The sequence below is a fragment of the Pelodiscus sinensis genome, chromosome 21 (assembly GCF_052426305.1).
Source record: "Pelodiscus sinensis isolate ZL-2025 chromosome 21, ASM5242630v1, whole genome shotgun sequence".
In the NCBI taxonomy this organism is placed as follows: domain Eukaryota; kingdom Metazoa; phylum Chordata; order Testudines; family Trionychidae; genus Pelodiscus; species Pelodiscus sinensis.
In genome coordinates, this window is record NC_143072.1 from 21,193,353 (window position 1) to 21,215,791 (window position 22,439).

The 22,439-nt window shown below is 39.7% G+C and overlaps 1 protein-coding gene across 2 annotated transcripts in view; it reads right to left on the reverse strand.

The window, feature by feature from the left end:
* APPBP2 (amyloid beta precursor protein binding protein 2) overlaps window positions 1–22,439 on the reverse strand; it is a 43,445-nt gene that overhangs the window by 15,239 nt on the left and 5,767 nt on the right. For both annotated transcript variants that reach the window (XM_075904738.2, XM_089772053.1), the window contains exons 2-5: window positions 13,240–13,328; window positions 11,116–11,267; window positions 9,825–9,948; window positions 758–926 (exon numbers count right to left, since the gene is read on the reverse strand). In XM_075904738.2, coding sequence (XP_075760853.1) covers window positions 758–926; window positions 9,825–9,948; window positions 11,116–11,267; window positions 13,240–13,328 — 534 coding nt within the window. The remainder of the gene's footprint in view (window positions 1–757; window positions 927–9,824; window positions 9,949–11,115; window positions 11,268–13,239; window positions 13,329–22,439) is intronic.

The window sequence follows — 22,439 nt, forward strand, 5'->3', positions numbered from 1 at the left end:
AATGGAGGGGAGGGAGAAATAACAATTTAAAATGTGCTCAAATATAAATATAAATAATTAGGGAGTTTCTTCATTTATGTAGTTCCTAAAGCCAAGTCATTTTAATTATTTGGAACAACCATTTCTTAATTGTATACAACAGCGTAACAGTTTTCTGAACTGTTTTCTACCAGTATTTGTAGGTTCTGCAACCCAACTGTACTTCATGCAAGGTGATAAAAAAAAAAAAAAAAAAAAAAAAACCATGGAAGTTTTACTTTAATTAAAGTAAAATCGGTCCCCTTATGATTCATGTTAATTGATAAAAATAAAGTATACTACCAGACAATCTAGCACAGTGTTTCTTAAACTTTTTAAGAGAGAGGAACACAAAACAATTTTTTTTTTTTATGAGAAACACCAAAGATTTTTTTTTTTTGAGAAAGAAAAAAAAAGGGGGGAGGAGAGGAGTTATTGAGAGAAAAAAAGGTTGCCATTTTGAACTCTGTTACTCTCCGTAGCACAGTTTAAGAAACACTGATCTATCATGTATCAGTGCCCACTCCCATACCATATCTGTGGGGTCTCTCTCAAATAGCAAAGAAAATATTTTAAAAACCACACGGTAAAAAAATATTTTTCTGTTCACTTCACATACATCCATGTTTGTTCAGGCATCTTTGTCAGAAAACCATCCCAGGCTACCCATTGAGTCAGTGACAGGGAATCAGAACTGGGCTAATGAAAACTTCCCTAAAGAAAACACAATACCACTCACCTCATCATAATGGCTCTTTGCAAAGAGCAGTGCACACAACTCCCCATAAAGTGCTGCTTTGTTTGCCTTTTGACCATGTTTTGCAAGTTTGTCCATATAAGATTGAGCTTGTTTGAATGTTTCTTCTCCCAAGTGGTATTTGCAGTTGCCATTTCGAACATGCAATAACCTGAGGAAAATATATTAAAATTGTCTTGGAATATGAAAAATATATTAACAAGATCTTGGAATAGTTAGTACTATTTCTAAATAGCTTTTCATAATTGATTTCAATGTACAGCAGTATCAAACATCTGTACTCTGATCTCCTAAAATTATTCTTGGGTTGTGCAATTGCCACCTCATAAAATTATTTCTGCTTTGAATCTAGTGCTGAAGAAACATCAAACAGCGCTGTTTGTACTCTGCAATGCTATGTTTTCGGTTGAATCTTTACAAAACAATTTTTACTATTCATACATACATCAATAAAGTGTTCAGATGTTTTAAAAACTTTGAAATATTTGGGCTTTTTTGGTAACCTTAATAAAACCCATTCTGCTACACACTGATACAACTATCTCCAACACAACAGTTCTCTGTCAAAGCAAAAACTATTTGCTAATTTTCTTTGCCTCTTCACTTTCTCTACAAATGTATCCAATCCTCATTTCAACAGCACTGTATCTCTCAGTCGTACATGTAGAAGTAGGTCCACAAGAGGCTTACATAATATCCTTGACACACTTTAAACCATATTCTTTTAAAAGATAAATTCCCTATTTGTAAAGGCAGGGATGACAATGTTATTTGGACTTGATCTAAAAAGTTCTGTGTTAAAACATGCCCACAATAGTATATTGCTGCCTTTAAGCGTATATTGTAATAGTGATAGTAGTCTTCACTATATTGGAAGAAGTCTCATCTAGCTCAAATAGACAAAAGAATAACTTATTCTTAATTGCTATGATCATAGTTGCTCTAGAAATGCATTTGCTAGGTAGATAACACTTTGCATTCCAAATATTAATGAGTGTTTCCAGTGTATGTGTTTAGAGTAGGGGTGTGAACGTGCACGTGTGTACACGGTTAACTGATGATTGGCCAACAGTCACACACAGCCCCCCTCCCTTGTATCAGAGGCAGCAGCATGGGGGAGCGGGCTTTTAACTCCACCCCCCACACATACCAGCTTTCATGGAGCAGACTCCCCCTCACCAACCCCCCATGTGGAAACGTTTAACTGCTGAAATTTTCAGCAGTTACAGGTTTACATAAATAAATGCATTTTAGCATCCTTAGTTTGAACAAGTTAGGTTAATAGTGGAAGCCACAAAAAAGTACAGGACGCCAATATTTATTTGGTAGAAAATTCCTCAGAACAGTTTAAATGTACTTACAGCAAAAAGAAAAAAATGTTAAGACTGAACTCTTACTCTAAGTTGTTAGGAAATGGCAGATTTATGCAATTGTTTGTTCTCGCCAATTAGCGCCTAAATGGGGTGTAAGCGACTATTTGATAAGCAAAAGCTTATTGGACAGTTGACACACTAGTCGACTAGTTGCATCCCTCCTTGCTGCCTCTATCACACAGAGACAGTGGGGAAGGGGGGGAGTGGAGGTGGTACTGGGGTTCCCCAAAAGCTGGTTCCCCCCAGCTACAGCTCCGTGGCGGGGTGCTCCAACTTTGAAATAAACACGAGTCCCCACTAGGACTCATGTACATTTCAAAGTTGGAATTGGGGATGTGAAGGACTAGTCCACTATCCAATAAACGAATGGGGAAGCGCCACCTGGAGTCAGCAGGGAGTCCTCAGTTCACCCTGGGTTCCATGTAGCATTTCAAAGATTGAAATGTACAAGAGCCCCAACTGGGGCTCTTGTACATTTCAGAGGTGAAATATGCAAGCTCTTATCAACTAATCGAATAGTTGATGGAAATCCCATTGACTATTTGATTAATTAATTAATTGAAATTTAACATCTCTACTACAAATGCAGCTGACTTCAAGTTTACAGTTTGTCCTTAATGGCTATGGAGTGTGAATAACTAAGTGCATGCAAGAGTTCTAAATGGTGGATGAAAAACAGTGGTTTCCATGTTGAGTCATTTTGTATAACAATGGTTACTATCATAGGAGTTGATGGCGACCTTGGAGCACCCACCCCCATTTGGGACAAATAGAATCAGCAAAAATAAAGGCCAGGGAAGGAACTCATAAAAATAAAACAAACTCAGATTTTTCCCTCATCTTCCATTCTGGCTCTGGCATGTTTCAATCTACAGGATTAACTAAGGCTTTGGGAGACGAAGCGCCCAGCTCCAAACAACAAATGCAGCAAGACTGAAGCCTGCTCTCTCTCTCTCTCTGGGAATTGTTGTTAGCTTACAGAATCATCTATGTAAAATAGAAACACAATGTTTCTGTAATTTTAAATTGATGTTTATTAATCTTTTTAGACATTAGAGATGTGTCTCGTTTGTCATGTTCCAAGTCTAAAAGACAGAAATATTTCCTTATCCAATCATAGGCTAAGAAAAGAGACAGCTGCCTGGTTTTAGAACATGTGACGAGTTTTTGGAAGATGAATATCTCCTTTGTACATCCTAAAAAGGGGTAATATATTTTGACAGGTACTGAGAAAACATAGTGAATCATGAGGATGACCTACTGTAGGAAACACAGACAAACAGTCAAGTGAAGTGGAGGGGAAAAAAAAAAAAAAAAGATATAAAAACAGGCTCCTCAGTGTGAGCCCTGAAAGCCCAGGCTGGCTGGCAGAGGCCAGCCACAGATTTTTAACTGCAGTGTAGGCACACCCTATGAGGTTATGGTGGATTTTCTCATACTCCATCCAGGAAAAAAAGGGAAGGATGAAGCTTATGGCTGGATTCTCCTCCCTCGCTTCTAAAGCCAAGGGCCTGTGACCATTAGCTAGAGGTTTTTAAAGTTATTGCTGTAATGCCTCCAGTAACAGCTATGTAATAAAGCTAAATGCACCTGATAAATGAATGCATCCAGCACACCTTCCCCCTTCCAACTATTCACTCTAATGAAATGCATCATGCTAAATTCTAGCACTAATTCCAGACAAAGAAATCTAGTTCAAACTTTCAGCATGAAATCCAAGCTTAAGGCAGGTGTATTCCAACCATACACACTGCTACAAAAAAAGAACAAGCCCTACAAATAGACACCAACTGTCCAGCTAACTACAAGATATTTACAAATGACATCAAAGCTAACTAATAGAAAATGCCATGCAGAAGAAGGAACACTGATATATAAAACCTTCACATGGAATAGGCTGGTAACAAACTTAGCATCAAAATGGAAAATATGCAACAAGTAGATAACAATGACACAAACCATCTGAAACAAGCACATTGCATGCTGCCCAACTTTTATCACCAAATGTAACAGGAAAACCAACCTATAAGGGCTGATCTACATAAAAACTTGCATGAATATAACAAAAGATGAGAATTTAAAACAATTTACTTTGGGTGCTAGATTACCAGTAGATACTTATTTGAGAACGAAGGTGACTAGAGACAGTTTAGCTACAGTAAACCAAACTCAAAATAATAGAAGATTAACAACTCCAAGAAATGTTATGCCCATTAACAAGGGTAGCCGGTTTTCAAACAAACACCCAGTCGAAAAGGGATCCTCCTCAGCCCAGTGAAAATGAGCGAGAGAGTTGAGGGAGGGGGATGGAGTGAGAGGGGCAGAACCTCAGAGAACTGGGGTGGGAGAGAGGACGGTAAGGGTGTTTGGTTTTGTTCAGTCAGGAAAATCAAAATTCAAATAAAATAAAAGCACATCTGAAATCCTGAATGCAGGTGAATTTAGCAAGACAGCTAGGCAGGTATTCACAATAGAATGTTGCATGGCATATATAGAAATATATGTATGCAATTCCTATTGTAAGCAACAATAAACCAGAAACAATTACTAGAACAAGGAGGAAAAAGCAACTTTGCATCACTAAATCAGCATGCGAGATGAACAATCAACAACAGACTGCTGCAGGAAGGACACTGCAGCGACACAGTCCTCCATCTGGCAATGTCACCTTATACATCACAAGGCACAAAGCCAGTTAAAGGAAAGATAAAAAGCTTTTTAAAAAATGTATCCAAAATGTGATGGGAATATTAAAAGACTAGTAATTTCAGCTGACCCAGTGTTAGAGTACTGTTATCGTATGTATCATGGAACCTAATCAGATGTGAATAGTGGCTCACATAAACATAGCTCCTTTCCTGAGTGATGCTGCCTGGGATACTAGTGGGGCCAAGGGGTATGACCCCCACCCCCAAAAATTCACAAGGATGGGGGAGGCGAGAAGTGGAGCAAGATAGCCTTAGCTTACACTGCTCTCCAGGCTCCTGGCCATATCCGTCTGCTTCCTGCCAGCAACTGTGGGGGTGATTCTCCCCCGCCCCTGAGCAATGTGCCAGGAAATGGGGGAGCAGAGTGAGCTAGGGCCATATCCCTCTGCTTTCCACCACCACTGCCAGGGAGTGTGTGTGTGGAGGGAAGACGCTGACTCCTGCTGCCAGCACCAGGCTTCCCCACTTGTCCGTCCCCCCCGCTGCTCAGTGGTTCTGGCCCTCCTGATAGTTGGCTCCTTGCCCCTTCTACCCGCAGTGGGGGCACAAGCGCCCCTCCCCCCCACGTTGCCCCTGGGTTCTGAGAACCACTACAGGACAAGAAAACCCCCACTAAATCTGGAGTCACATGATCAGTTGTGATGAGTTAACTTCTGTAGCCCCTCTAATCCAGTGTCTGGCCACAGGCAATAACCATTATCTGGAAGCTTCAGTCAAAGATAATAAATCCTTTTAATATACCAGCTGGGCTTTGTAATTTGATCTAATTGTATGTGGGGGGAAGTGGAAGGAGGGGAGGAAGAGGAGAGGGGAGGAAATGTAAATCCCTATCAAAAGCCTGGGATTTTAGAAGATCAATACAGAACTAGAATAAGACATGTTGGGACATTTGAGAGTAATCAAACTTATACTAGTGATCTATTTGATGACTGCCTGACTAGTCTCTTGAGAACCATCTCATTTTATTTGTCTTCATAAATGTTTTTAAAAGAAACAAAACCTTACCTGTGCATGCACACACCCTTTTGTAGAAATTTAGACTCCAGAAAGTGTTCAAGTGCTAGCAGACTGAAGTGCAAGTGTTATAGCAATTTGAGGCGTTAGCAGAAGGTTGAACCAAAGAAGATGAAGTGGGAAGTCTAGACCAATTGGCTATATTGCAAAGTTAAGTGCAGAGGTGGCCAACCCATTACAGGCAAAATAGTGGTGGACATAGTGCAAAGAGCCAAGGGAAAAATGTTGTCAAGAAAAAAAAAAAAAAAAAAAGAATATGACCCTTTAAATGAAAACTCAAACTCCGGTTTGGCTTTTTGGTCACATCAGGCCCCCATCTGGCAGATGGCTCCCCTGTACCTGGTGAGCCCAGGGAACCAGGGGCCCTTTGTAGGGATACAGGGGCGGCTTTGCGGGTCGCACTTTGTGAGCCGCACGCTGGCCACCCTGGTTTAGTGTGTACACACACACACACACACACACACACACACACACACACACACACACCCCCCCGTACAAGGGGAAGAAAATATGTTTCATAGCAATAAAGAAATTACATTTTCCTCTATGTTATTCGTAGTAATTTACTACAGCAGGTTCCACTAGTTCTAATATATGTGGGAAGCGAAAACTACACTGTTTCAAAGTAATCCAAAACAATATTTCTTCAATATTTTAATCATAATGATAAATAAAACATCCTGAATAAAAAGCCCAAACTTAAAAACCAGTAACAATTGGACTCTACATAATTATGTAGTTCGCTTTTTGTTCCTGAGTTAGGTGAGCAGGCTTAAGTTCCTCAGTTTTATCTAAATTTTTCAGTTTTAATCTTTCCCAGATACTTCATGAGATCTGTTGTCCCTAAACAGGTATTGCTGGCTGCCCTACATAACAGAAAACATCTAGACTGCTGGCTTGTCACGAAAACATGTTCAGCTTTTAAACTCCTTGCTCTCTTGCTGAGTAATAAGGCAAGCAGTTCAAAAAATATGGGCATAAGAGTCTTCAACCTGGCTGTGTCTAGACTTTTCCGTAAAAGGGACGCAAATTAGACACATCGCAATTGCAAATGAGGCGGGGATTTAAATCCCCCCCGCTTCATTTGCATAAACATGGCTGCCACTTTTTTCCGGCTCGGAGCTTTGCCGGAAAAAAAGCGCCAGTCTAGACGGGGATCTTTCGGAAAATAAAGCCTTTTCCGAAAGATCCCTTATTCCTTTTTTAAAAGAGGAATAAGGGATCTTTCGGAAAAGGCTTTATTTTCCGAAAGATCCCCGTCTTGACTGGCGCTTTTTTCCGGCAAAGCTCCGAGCCGGAAAAAAGCGGCAGCCATGTTTATGCAAATGAAGCGGGGGGATTTAAATCCCCGCTTCATTTGCAATTGCGATGTGTCTAATTTGCGTCCCTTTTACGGAAAAGGGATGCAGTCTAGACACAGCCCCTCAGTATAACTAAATAATCTCTCTCCCATTATATATCTCATGTTAAAAAGACGCAGTATCAAAATTCCAGTATCACCAGGTGTACACAAACTAGAAATATGAATATGCCCATCAATTTGTCTCTTTCAGTGTGTAAATATATTTTATTGCCTTTTTTCCTTTGCTCTCGATACCCAGGTGTCTAGCTCCCTAACTACTATCATGTTTGCATTGTTTGCTCTTTAGGGTGGTGCCACATTTATACTTAACTTGCCGATGGCACTTCTGGGTGCTCAAAAATAAACAAAATTTTCCTCCCTCCAAGACACTGGTGAGAAGTTCAGAGCATCTTTCTATTCTTACTCAACTATATTTTTATAAAATATTTATGTCTTTCTTATACATCCCCTCCCTGACAATCAAGGATTATTCGTTTTGCAGTCATATTTCTCTAGTTTGAAATTCTTTGTTTCTTATGTGAAGAACAAATTAAGTTCAGAAGGCTCCAGCTTCTGTGTGTCCCTTCTCACAAGCGATTTGTAGCTAAATCTTTTCTTTTGAGACTAAGTAAGATAGTGGCCACTGTCTCCAATGAGGCAAAAATATAGATGTTGAGAAACACAGCAAAAATGTGTTCTATATTTAAACATATCTGGCTTCCTTGAAAACCTTTTGTAGGCAGAATATGGTCATTAGATTCAACAAGTTAAATTTTTGTAAAAAAACCCACCACAAACCAGCCTTATCATAATTTGCAAAGAATGATGCGACATACTGTTTTGTGAGGTTCTATAGTCTTTGAATCATTTCATTTGCTAAAGTTCAGCAAGAACTCCATGACCATAGTCATTTTACAGTGAACAGTGATGATCAATTGCAAAAAGCTATTTACAAATCATCTTATATTTGAAGTGTGGTAAATGTGGAGTAACTAGTGTCATGTTATTAAAAACTAGCACAGATTATATTCTAAAATTTCCATATTACCAGGAGCCACTTTTAGGAGACTAGTGTCAAATTTGCCTGCAATATACCTGGGAGATCTGAACGCATGATTTGATTAAATTTCCTTTAATTAAAAAAAAAAATCCAACTTTTCTAATATATTGGCAAAATAGTTAGAACAGGGAATTCTGCAGTGCAAAATGATCCAACAGTAACATTAATTAATGTATTTCAGTGTCTCATGCCTTTGAAGTTGCAATTATTTTCACTTCACTCCACCTATTCCCTTCCTTTCCCTCCCTCAAAAAAAAGGGGGGGGGGAGGGATTAAAATTGAATGTGTATAGCATTAGTAAAGACGGCTTCCTGGCCTGGCTATTTGACAGATATATAATTTGAACTGCCTGAACTATAGTGTTATTTTATTGTTTGTGGTTTGGCTGAACATAAACAAGTATTTCCTTTCATACACTTCTGTCAAGGCACTTCATATTAAAAGCTAAGGGCCTCCCTGCACTACAAGAATCATAGTTGTGCCTGTGCTGCCATAATTAACCACCATGATTAAGGGCAGACATATTGCATAACAAATCTAGGGTTTTGTTGCGAACATGAAAAGAAAACATGATTCTATAATTGTGTGGGTTCGAATACTGTTCCCTAATAGGAAAAGACACTTTTGTTTTGCTGTCTACACACGCAATTAAAAAAAAAAAGAAAAGAAAAAGAAAACCTAATCCTGCCGTACAACTTTGAGAGTGCAGAGTTATTCTTGCAGCATAAAGAGGCTAACTGCACATGCTTTTGCTAGTTTACTATTGGCCCATCAGTACTTTTTGAATTGAAAGCTACTGAAGCTGAGTCCTACTGATGAAACATACGTCACTTCCTACTATGTAGCACAGTGGGCTGCACTGTGCAGTGTTGTGCTAGAATACACACTTAATGGTAATGTAAATAAGCATGACACAGTATTTAATATCTTTGATAATCCTCTAGATGTCTAAAGAAGAAGTGGGTTGTGGCCACGAAAGCTCATGATACCATCTACATGTTTTGCTAGTCTTTAAAAAGTGCTACTAGACTATTCCTTGTTGTTGTAAGTTTTTCCTATTACAGACTAACTCAGCAACCCCTCTGAAGCTAAAGAAAAGTAGGTACTATTCTTGCACTATTTACAGTGAAAACCAAAGAGTGGGTAGGCACAGAAACTGCAGATTAGGAAGACAGAGCCATATGGAATTTCCAGATTTTTTTTTCTGTAGAATATAATCTCCATTAAAAGCCATCTGTCCCTTTAAGATCTTTCAGAATATAAATGGATACAACGTTAACTTAGAATTCTAAGTCTACCATGCTAACTTCCCACTATTGACCATTTAACAGAAATATCCAGGCAAGGTACTCATCCATGACCTCTGAAAGCCACAGTGGATATTGCAATAAACGAAGAGGTGATTGCTATCAAACAACTCAGGGATTCAATGACCAAAAAGGAAAGTTGCAATGGGACATGCGCAGTACTCTTAACATAAGATATTAAACTTACAATAATGCATGCAGTACATTTCATAAACAGACTCAAAGTACTTAAAGTCCAAGCTTACCTTACACAACATTCTACTGCACGACACCAATGAGGCATCTCATCATGAAGGGCACATAACTGATGGCAGGAATTAAACACTTTCTCAGCGTCACTGTACCAGCCAGCATCTGATAGGAACCCTCCTGGAAATTTGAGAGCAAATAAGTTTTTGGACACCAATGAATTGCTGTAAAAGATGAATTTTTTTTTACCAGGAACTTCTGGTGAAAATTGTACTAATCTGCCCTTTCACTGCAGATTAAGAGTAAGAGAACAGGAAAACCCTATGCCCAAATTAAAATACAGCAAGTTAGTGCTATACTAATTTGCAGACAGGATGACACTCCGAACTAGTGGGGTAGTGTAGACATATCCGAACTAGCGGGGTAATGTAGGCATACCGCACTTGCAAATGAAGCCCGGGATTTGAATTTCCCGGGCTTCATTTGCATAAACTGGGCGCCGCCATTTTTCAATCCCTGCTCGTTCGAACCCCGTGCCACGCAGCTACACGCGGCACGAACTAGGTAGTTCGGACTAGGCTTCCTAGTCCGAACTACCGTTACTCCTCATTCCACGTGAAGCTTGGCTCTGTGTGGCCTGGGCCTACTGGAGCTGGGCAGGTCTTATAGCCCGTCACTTCCCCAGCTCTTCAGAATGGCCGCTCCGAGCTCTCTGGGGTCACCACGGAGCAAAGCTGTCCCAACAGGCTCATTTGGAAAGGCTGGGTTGGGGGCGGGCTGTGGCTCCTGCTACAGTGGCCAGGGCTGTGCTGCCCAGCCTGGTGGTGCCCCTGGAGGCGGGGGGGAAGGGGGGATGAAAGGGGCACGCAGCTTGATTAATTCATGGGAGGGGGCGGGGTGTGTGTAGGGAGGGAGGAAGGGTGATAGGGTGTATGTGGGGTTGGGCAGTGCGGTAAGGTGCGGATGGTAGGGATGAGAGGGATATACAATGGTGGCAGTGTGGGAGTGGGGAGGGGTGCAGGAATGGAGGAAGGAGGTGGGTGCAGGGACAGGCAGAGTGGGGTGGGGAAGGGTTAGGGAGGATGGTGAGTGCAGGAATGGAGGCAGGGGGATCAAACTGAAATACAGATTGCGGGCAGGAGTCAGGGCTGCCATACCTTGGCCTGGCCCTCTCCGGCAGCCGGGGGGGAGAGCTGGGACTGCCTACCCCGAGATGGGGGAGGAGGGAGGGTTGGTGAGCATAGCAAGAAGGGGGCACCACCCACTAGTATTCTTTTATGCCTTTAATTCAACTTTAACAAACTAAAACGTCATGGTAAAATAGCCTGGTACTTTATCACCACTTACCTAAAACAAAACCAATCTGGATTGCTTTATCTTTTACATCAGAGTCGGATTCTGCTATGTAGGAGCACCATCTACTGAATGAATAGGCCAGTACGGAAGCAACTTTTACTCCATGATCCATCAGAGCTTGAAAACAGTGATGAAGCAAGTGTCTGTAATGAAAAAAAAACAACAGTATTTATTTAATATTATAAAGCCCTAAATATTCCAGTTAGTTGGTTCTTTAGTATTACAGACACAAATGTGACTAGTAAGCCACAAATATTAAAAAAAAAAAAAACCTAAATCCCCCTGAAGATGGATCTGGGCAATATCTACATCAAGACCAGTAGTATATAACTGTTGCATTGTACATTACAAAGTTGACGTATACAGTTCCCAAAACAGTGCCCAGTGTTTTAAACAGAAGCCACCCACACATGCCTTTAAAAACAGCAAACAAAATTTTAAAACAGATTTTAAAACAGGAAACTGTCCATTCTGAATGTCAAACAAAAACCAATTTCACAGATGTGAAACATACTATGAAGCTTGGTTCCAAAGTTCTTAATTCAAACAGTGTACAAACCAATAGTAAAAAGAGGCTATGAAGAGTCTAAGACCAGGAACATACAATAAAAAGAAAGGTGACAGCTTTTTTAAAAAGTCAGGGCTTATTCTGGGTACAAAGGAGAAAACAGTCTGAAGACGCCAGTTATAAGCGTAACACAACAGGACAGTCAGAGAGATGGAGTTCCTCAGCTTAAGAAGTCGTTCTTACTATTTTGGCAGACATCCACACCTGGAATTACATGGGGCATATAGGAACACGGCCTTTATACATTTCCTATATTCTTACTAATTTGATTTAGGTCTTTCAGTGTATATTCTGGGGGTTAAAAGAGAACTACAAAAAGGCACTAAATTGTAGCCACAGAGCTAACACTGGAGGATTGCCAACACCACCATAAGATTCATGTCTAGCATATTTTAGGGTTACTTAAGTAAAACTAACAGAGTATTTGTGTGACAGACCACATGGTACAGAAATTTTAAAGAATTCATCCACTTACCTAAAAACTAAGAGAGAGGACAGAAACAGTGATCTTGTGTGAAGTTGGAGAAGAGTGAAAAATGAGACGATATGGGAAGGGCACATTCTTCAAATTTAAGACCAGAAGTGAACGGTAAAAGCTCAACATCCAGATAAGCTGCACACATATTTAAGCTCGGGAAAATGGCATGAATCAGTTTACTTGTACCAATTTTACATAGTGTTAAAGACCAGCTGATCCATAAAATTAGATTAGTTTTAAAGGTGCGCATGTGATTGTGTGTCTGTCTGTATTACACACCCAGGATATCTGTGCATTTCTTTGTTTGGTATTAAATACTGCTCTTGTTTTGCCACATTTTTATCTATCCCTCCGAAGTGGTTATTACAGTAATTTAACATATGTACCTAAAATTGAATCTTCTGCTGCCTCATAAAGGATTAAAATATAAATTTTAATGGGATTATTTTTAAAAAAAGCAACTGCCCTAACCAATCCACATTTCAGGCGGGGAGCGCAAATGGGTGTGTTCTGAGGCAAAGGGGGAATCCAAGAGATAATGATGGTTTCAAAATACACAACATGGCATAGACCATTTCAGAAATGGCTTGGAAAAATCACTTGTTTCAATACAGGCAGTCCCCAAGTTACGCGGATCCGACTTATGTCGGATCCGCACTTACGAACGGGGCTTTCTCGCCCCGGAGCTCGCAGGCAGTGGGACCGCCCAGAGCCCAGCGGTCCCACCACCTCGACCTCCGGGGCGAGAAAAGCTGCTCCGGGTGCCCCTGGTCTGTTTTGGACCGTCTCCAGCAGATCAGGGACACCTGGAGCAAAGCCGGGGAGGCGGAGGGGTCCCGTGCCTCTGAGGCTTTGCTAGGATTAATATCAGATTTTCTTTAGAATCCTTGAGATTCTGAATGTTAGGAGTTGAGTGAGTCATAGATGAATGTATGTATTAGAAAGTACCTATGGAAAAAATACAGGAATGCATATTGCAAGAACATTTTTGTGTAACATTTTCCACTAACTCGATTATAGCAAGACATGGAAAATGAAACATGATTGAGTAATAATGTAAGATAGTTACCTTTTATCTAAAGCTCGTAACACCTTAGCAAAAACTTCTAGTTCACAAAACTCACTACCCAACTGGCATAAGCGACCTTGTTGATAAAGCTGAAAGCAAAAAAATTAGAAAAATTTAAAATTATGAAATCTACTAAAATTATATAAATAGTGAAACAAAGTTTACATTGGTGGTAAAGTATTAGTCTAAAATCTTAACATGCCAAATCACCTGTAAACTACAGGAGACTGGCTAGAACAAGAATAAATATCAGAAGGGAGAGTTCAGTTAACAAAAAAACAACTATGTGCCATCACTGTATTCTGACGAAAAAACTATGTAAAATACCAAGGGAAAAGATAAGGTGGACACTGTGTTACAAAAAGGAATTATCCAGCTCTCTGTTGTAAAACATTTAATATACCCTACTGTCCTTGCTCTTCCTTCTTTATCAGTTCACTTAGCAGCACACAATATATAACTGAATCGTTTACTCTTACACTTACTCTTACACCTATTTAGGTGAATTGACCTAGCTATCCCAGAAACATTAGAATGAATCTTGAGATTTAAAAACCAATCATAATCCCTGCACATTGATTTTCAAATGCCACATGAAAGACGTCCATACACTAATGAATCAGCCAACAAATCAGAAATCTTATTTATTTAAAATGGATTACCAATTCCTTTGATTCCCAAGACACTCCATGATGGAAAGAAGTTTGGATTGTGCTTGAATGGTTTCAAGTGGACAAACTGGCATTGCATCAGATCTCAAAGGCTAAACAGAATTGGTCAGTGTTGATTCTTGACTAACACCACTCGTTTTTAAACCATACTATCAAAAATCATGGTGGCACATGAAGGGATATGCCAACTCAGAAGCTGTCCCTGAAAATGTTACCTATAATCTTTTCCATCCATGTGTGGAATAAATTATTTTATGTGAAATAAATCATGTGTGAATGCGCACCACCAGTAGAAACAAAACATCTAGCTGCGGGCACTCTACTTATCAGCTGTGTGGCACCTGAGTGGCTGCACAAGCGCACAGCTTACAGGGAACACTGGTCCCTACTAGGGAGGTTAAAGACTAGTCGACTAATGCTTATCGGATAGTCTTTTGACTAGTCCATCTCCCTCCTCCCCCCCGCTGCCTCTATGAGACAGAGGAAGCAAAAGCGGAGGGGGGGAGAGAAAGGTACTTCCAGTGGCAGCACCGCACAGCTGTGTAGCAGCTGCCCCTTTAAAACACTGCTTCTGGCATTACTCTGCCTCAGCGTGTTTCAAAGGAGCAGTGGAGCTCGGGGTCAGCTGGCAACTCCCCAGATGATCCTGGGCTCTGCGGATCACTTCCCCAGAACCTGCATTTTAAATCAGGCACCTGCGTGCAGCCCGGAATCAGCGGAACATCCCGCTGGCTCCAGGCTGTACATGGATATCCACATTCCTCCTCTGAAATGTACAAGAGCTCCATTTTCCTCAGCCTAGCTGTCTAAAACTCAGTAAAGTAACAACTTAGATATAAGAATCTAAAGTGAATTTTCCATAATTAAAGAATTGCTCAACCACAACTGGCATTTCAAAAACGACACTGAAGGTGGATTTCTTGCTGAAGAATGAGGTCATTTATCAAAGAAACTAAGAAAGTTCCCAAGCTGCTCAAATATTGATTTACCAATCAGAAATACTATTTCAGTGTTTAATACTTATATCACTCCATGTAAAAAAAAATTCACTTTTTAAAGAAAATCATTATTAAGGCAGGTTAGAAAGCTTTAGTTCCTTCCTTGGGGTTCACACACAGCTAGCATCATAAACTCAAAACAACCACCTCCAGCCTTATAATTCCAGACATCCATTGTAAATAAAATCCTTTTTGTAAAAACATTTATAGAATACAAGCACACAATCTTATAATGTATTCACTATAAAATTTCACTCTTATTTTGTGTTTTGATATACAGGCTGTTTAAGATATGTGCCATTTTTAGATAATACAGCTATATGGATTGTTGACTGTGATTTTAAAATTATGAATACATATATAATTTAGCCTGAAAAAAGCTACTCATGTTTGCTTTTCCACAACTGATTTCTGCAGATCTCTTTTCCTGTTTCTATGGTATAGACTTGTACTGCAACTCAAACAACACTTATTTTCCTTAGTACAACCAGAAATTGACAGCTTGCCTTATTTACTATCCTCTTATTTTCTGCAAATACTGGCAAAAAAATTTAAAGGAATTAACCCAGATTAAGCCTACTTAATCTGTGGTGATGTGAACGCTGCATTTTTCAAACACATGGTAACGGACACTAGATTCAGAAAGGAAAGGGATGAGAGTAGCAGGCAGTTTTTTCTAGAAGATTCACTCCTTCTAATATGCACATTCAGAAATCCTTGCAAACAGGATCTTCACTGTTATCCAAGTATCTCAAAGCTGCACCATGTGTTCCAAGAAAGGAAGAAACTGTTCTCTGATGCAAACCCACACAGAGAATAAGAATTCATAGTTCCAAGGCTAGCTATCTTATTTGAAACAAAGGCTAAGTTCAAGGGAAATATCCATCGTTGAGTATTGTTACAGCTCTGAACCGCAGAATATTTGTTTCTTTAAAGAAACAGTTTTTCTGACATAAGCATAAGCCATCTGTTGTTTAAATTAAACTCATGTTCAACAACTCAGTTTCTCACTTAGAAGTCACTGCAGAGATCAATTACTCCCGTAGAACATTTGACAGTCATCTACAGAAAACTGACATAGGACTCACCTAGACTGGCTTCCAACTCTAACAAAAATTAAAGGTGCCACAGCAACATTAAGTCTTGACACTTCACGTATGGCTTTATATTTTAATTTAATAATAACCTGAGCCACTACACACAGCTATAAAAAAAACATTAGAGAAATCACAGTATCATATGTTCTTGAAAACAGAGTTCTACTCAATCCCAAAAATTAGAAAATCTCTTTAAAACTACACTTTATCATACCAGCTAGGTGCTGCTCAATCTCATGGGGATTTATTCCTCACCACAGAAACAAACACACAATGGAGGATCATTTGACAAAGGATTGTTGATAGAAAATAAGGAAGCTAAGCAGAAAAATCAACTAGCATCACCCTACCAAATTATTTGAAGTCAGCCTGAAAAATGAAACATTCTATATTTCTAGAAATAATTTGACATATCTTTAATATTGCCATGTGTATCAGTATTCCAGCAAAGAGCCCAACAAAACTGTCTATAAAAAAGGTGCTAAAAATTAAAAAAGCATTTTTCTTGTCAATGATATGCACCAGAGTTTCTAATCTGCCTTCAGAGGGAAAAAAGAAAGCCTGATACTACAGCATTAGAGAATAATTCCTTTAGAAATCCATGACTATTGTTTTAGAATATGATTGGTGAATTTTCAAAATACTGCACCTAACTTTAGAATGTAAGCTAATCTTCATTCAAGTCTCATTTACAATGGCCAGGGAAATCCAACAAGTCTTGTCTATACTACAGGCAGTCCCTGGGTTACGCGGATCCGACTTATGTCGGATCCGTACTTACGAACAGAGCTTTTCTCGCCCCGGAGGACGCGGGCGGCGGGACCACTCAGACGTGCCGCGGTCCCGCCGCCCGGGTCCTCCGAGGCAAGAAAAGCTGCTCCGCGTCTCCCTGGTGTGCTGAGGAGCGGTGCTACTGGAGCAACCCAGCAGCACCCCAGCTACTCTGCCTCAGGCATCCCCAAGTCAGCTGCTGCTGAAACTGACCAGCGGCTGACTACAGGAAGCCCGAGGCAGAGTTGCTCTCCCCCGGGCTTTCTGGAATCAGCCACTGATCAGTTTCAGCAGCAGCTGACTTGGGGACGCCTGGGGTAGAGCAGCTGGGGTGCTGCCGGGTTGGTCCCCGCAGCGCCGAGGTGTGGCGCTGCGGGGACCTACCCGGCAGCGCCCCAGCTGCTCTGTCCCAGGCGTCCAGATTCAGCTGCTGTTGAAACTGATCAGTGGCTGATTCCAGAAAGCCCGGGGGAGAGCAACTCTGCCTCGGGCTTCCTGTAGTCAGCCGCTGGTCAGTTTCAGCAGCGGCTGAATCTGGACACCAGTTCCGACTTACATACAGATTCAATTTAAAAACAAACCTACAGTCCCTATCTTGTCCGTAACCCGGGGACTGCCTGTATAGGCATGTCAGTGGCACACCTATGGTGCTGTAGCACCATCGTGTAGACCCTTTTTACAGAAATGGAAAAGATTTTTTTGTTGCTGTAGCTAATCTACCTTGTGAGCTGCAAAAGATAAGTCAATCTAATTTTAAACAGCAGACCAAACACAACTCTGCCCCTTTCTAGCTAACCACACTTAAATCATGTCTTGGTACTAAAAGGTTAGTCTGTGATCTTGCCAAAACTCAAGTTGAACAGATAGTCAACACTTGAACATGAAACCTCATGAGGCTAAAGTAAGGTATTCTCAAAAAACAAACTTGCACTGGTTTAATAAATCAGCTTAGTCACTGCAAACCCTCATACAAGCACTCATCTTAGTCATCTTAAGCTAAACCTTTAAAAAGCCACTATTAAGACATTCAGGGGGTTCCACTATTTTAAACTGGTTTAAATTGACACCTGGAGTTAAATCAGAGCAACTCACTGTACTGACAAACCCTGTAATATTGGCAATAGTTAGTATTTGAAGGCAATGATCTTGCAAACTCACATACTCAGTTCTAAACCCTTTATTAGTTCCATTCAAGTCAACAGGTCTACTCTCACGCATACATTTTTGCAGGATCAGAGCACAACTCAGTAAGGTACGGAGCTGTTGTGCATTTGCTCATGACACTGCAGTATTCCCAGTGAGATAAAAGACAAAAAAAAAAAAATCTAAGGTCAAAAACCAGGATGAGTGTTTCCTTCCTCCCCACTCAAAGTAAAAAAATTCTAATCTGTTCTGTGGTGCTTCTTGTTAGGCCAAATACACTAGTTTCTAGTTGAAAGCAATACTTTTTTTACTCAACGCTGCCCTAACCATTCAGTTGCATCTGCTAGTCCCTTTCCCTCTTTCAGCCCCCTCATCTCCCCAGGTGCTCCTGTATGCTATTAAACATATGGGCTGTGTCTACACTGGCGCGATCTTGCGTGAAAGCGGCCGCTCTTGCGCAAAAACTTGCTGCCTGTCTACACTGGCCGTGTTGTTCTTGCGCAAGTAAACTGACGTTCTACTGTATAAAATCAGGGCTTCATGCGCAAGACCTACGACTGTCCCACTCAGGAATAAGCCCTTTTGCACAACTGTTCTTGTGCAAGAGGCCAGTGTAGACAGGCAACATGAATTTCTTGCGCAAGAAACCCCTATGGTTAAAATGGCCATGAGAGCTTTCTTGTGCAAGAGAGCGTCTATACTGGCGTGGATGCTCTTGCGCAAAAGCACATGCCAATGCAGATGCTCTCTTCTGGAAGAGTTTTTGCACAAGAACTCTTCCGCGAAAGAGTTCTTGCGCAAGAAGCTGCCAGTGTAGACGTAGCCATGTTGAATTCGCCCTCACAATTGGAAATATTACATGATTCTCATAAAAGGCCTGAAAAGTGCTTTGAGACTCTTTAGAAAGAAAGGACATATATTAAAATATTGTATTATTCTACATAATTTATAATGTCAATTTATTACAGCATGACCACTATGATGGATGCTCATAGATCTGACATGTAAACACTTCCCTAAAGAAACTGCTTTGTGAACTTAACTTTTCATCATGACATAAAAAGTCACACTATTAAATTGTTTTTAAGCCTACTAGAGGCAACAGCTAGGATTATTATAGAGATAAGACAGGTTTTTTCTCTCATTTCTTTAGTTTGTACATTTCACAGCACTTTGTATTCAGTCAGTTTCGCTCTTTCCCATGAATTGTCTAATGCCTCTATTTGTGCAAGTGATTACAGAAGAAAGCAAGAGAAACCTTTTCAGAGATAGAAAAATGCGCTTTTAAAAAAGTAACAGCAACATTTGGAACAGGTGTACTACTTTAAATCTTAATAAATGAATAGGTTTCAATTTTAGGGTGTTGCTCCTAAAGATGACTCTTCTACTAATTTCCAACACTATTAAAATACTGATCATAAATAAGACAAAATAGAGAAATGTAAAGTCAATGGCATCTGGAGATAAGGAGAATTACAAACAAACATTTTTACTTTAGGGGAAGAAGAGCTGTATAGCTTCTGTATTTAGTTCAAGTATGATGATCGCTAAAATACTTTATCCTGTTCTGGCAATCACAGTTCAAGAAGGATGTTGAAAAATTTAATGGGGTTCAAAGAAATAGAGATGTAAATATTTAACTGGTTAGACAAGAAGCAGGCTTATCAGTATTGGTTACACTCCACTGCCACCCAGCAGGGGCTGGTGTAAAATCTGGAGGTATTGCAGCAGCCTTTGCACTCTTAGTTTGATGGTTAAACGTTAACTTTGACAGAAAGAGATATCTTATAATAAAAGGTTCTTCAGTCTAGCAAGATATGGGGTGTTCCCACTACAAGTCACCCTGGTATATATCTGTTCTGCATGAAAGTCATTGACACTTGTAGGAGCCCTCTTAGAAGTGCAAAAAAAACTGCACAAATGGAAGTCAGCCACAGGAAAAAAATTCCCTGTTTTAAGTTGTTTCACTATAAGTCCAAGCTTTTTGGAACGTATCTTGGACTTCTAGTGAGGACTGCCTGTATAACAAGATGGACCAGCTGAAAGTTGACGCTAGGAACATTTTAGTTTAGATACGCCATCACTGGATAGTTTAAAATCAAGAACTGAATATTTTTCTAAAAAATAGGCCTAAAATCAAACAAACTAATTCAGGGCACTGCCATGGCCTATGTATCACAGGGGAGGTCTGCCTAGATGATCAGATGATGATCTCTTCTGGCCTTACAATCATCTATGAATCCTGCTATGCCAGCACTAGTTGCTTTTCTGAAAAGTGCTTTTCTTGACCAAATAGGGAGGAGAAAGGGGAGGTGGTGGGGACACAGTCTTTTCCATTCCACACTTGATTTGTGCCCAAAAGATACAGCATATTATATCTGCACCCACATACAGTTTAATTAAGTCTTTATAAATCACTCAGAATATTCACAGCAAAAATCCTATACATTTAAGTAATCAACTTTTTCACTCCACCCTAAGACACAGTGCCTGTTTATACTACTCTGGTCAGAAACCCTCATCTGAAGGAATAGTTGCTGTTGCAGTTTATCTACCCTTTCCACCCTCATTAAGTTAACTGCCCAGGTGTCACAAGCCCTAGAACAAACAAGATTTTTTTGTTACAAATATTTTCTAGGAGACTAATTCATCAACAAGGAAAGTCAACTCAGGCAGACACAAGATTCAAGCAAACTCAACCATAGGATAATAGCACCACCGCTAAGAATCATTAAACGCTGTTGCAAAAAACAGCGCTGACATTTTATTACAAGCTATGTGTCATTTCAGCAAATTTCTATTTATTCATGTTGTTTTGCTCTAGAGAAGAATTGATTACACAGACATAATACAACAGCTTTTATTAGCTTTGTGTGTTCCTCTTCTGGATTGGCAGAACAGACAGTAAGAAAACATGGTACTTCAGCTACAGTCAAAACACGGGATGTGGCAATTATTGATTAAGCTCATTCAAACCCTACCATTCGTTTTTAAAAACCATTCTTAAATTTTACCTCGTAATTTCCATTAGACAAAGTGATTACAGTAACTTTGCTTTCCCCCCACTATCTATTCTGATGGTAAAAATTAATTTTATTGTAGTGCAATTACTGAAAATTACAGCTAAGCACCAATTTGCTGAAGCAAATCAATGTCGTTTCCCCGTTGCATCTGAGATTTACTATCTCATCTGAAGGGCTCAAAAGAACAATTTTTATAAATTAAATTAGTCCAACAACTTCAAATTTTTTAAAAACAGAATTTTGAAAGGAGAACCTAAGGCTATGTCTACACTACATGAGCAGCTGCGCCAATGTGAACACTTGCTACAGGGACGGAAGGGGATTTTCCACTGCTGTAATAAACCTGCCCTCATGCTAGGCCTATGGAAGAATTCTTCCACTGACCTGGAGATGTTGTAATGGGACATAGGTTAGCTTAGGGACATAGCTTGGGTGTGTGAATTCTTCATACCTTCTTCAAGGTGTCATGGAGAGGCAGACCTATATTTTTAGATGTAAACTAGGCCTAAGCAGTTGAGGATATTACACATTCACCCTTATAAAAACCACACAGGTCATCCTTATTACTCTATCTGTACAAGACTGAAGTCCAAAAGTGTAAAAAATAAAAAAAAAAAACTAGTACAATTTTCAAACTGTCAAATGCACCAAAGGAGCAAGACAGTCCAGAAAAAAAGCACACATGATCAGAAAAAACATATATATATGGCATAGAAAATACCCTACTGAATCAGGCCATTGGCCCAATTTGTCCAGTATCTTGTATCTGTCAGCAGCAAATACCAGATTTTTCTAAACCAAATAAAATTTAACAACAAAAACATATTTCCTTTTATCGAGCCCCCTTATGTTAATGCTTTGTGAAGAATTAGAGCTCTTATCGTCTTCCAAAGCTTTTACTAATTTGAAGAATTGTGTCATTGACAAACGTCACCAACTTGCTATCTACTTCTTCTAAGTTACTGATATCAAACACTGGTTCCAATACTGCCCTGGAATAAATCAATATTAGCACCATTTACCCTTACCTACCACAACTACAATGCCTATTGCTCAAAATTAACATGTTTGTGTTGAAATACAGATAATTTTTAAGTTGAAAATTGTCCCAAGTATTTCACTTTCTGTTATCTATCTTTTTTCTATGATTTTTGTTTCACAACCATATTTTCATCACTGTTTTTCTGTCCTTTGTTGCCCCATGAAAGACCCCCCACAAACAGGGGAAATGGGCATAACTAATTATATAACAAAACAATAAAACTGGGAAATGCACAAAGTACTGGCAAGTGCTCAAAGGAAACAAACTGAAAACAGTAGAAAAATATGTTCCTTTTAACCTCAGTTGTTACTTATAATAAAATAGTTTTAAAGCTTTTCAAACTGAAATGTGGTTTTTTTTTAAAATATTGATAGTATCCCTTTAACTAATTTTTTAAATTACTACTCTACACCTAACTCCACCATGATTTCCCTTAATATTCATCAGGGCTGGTC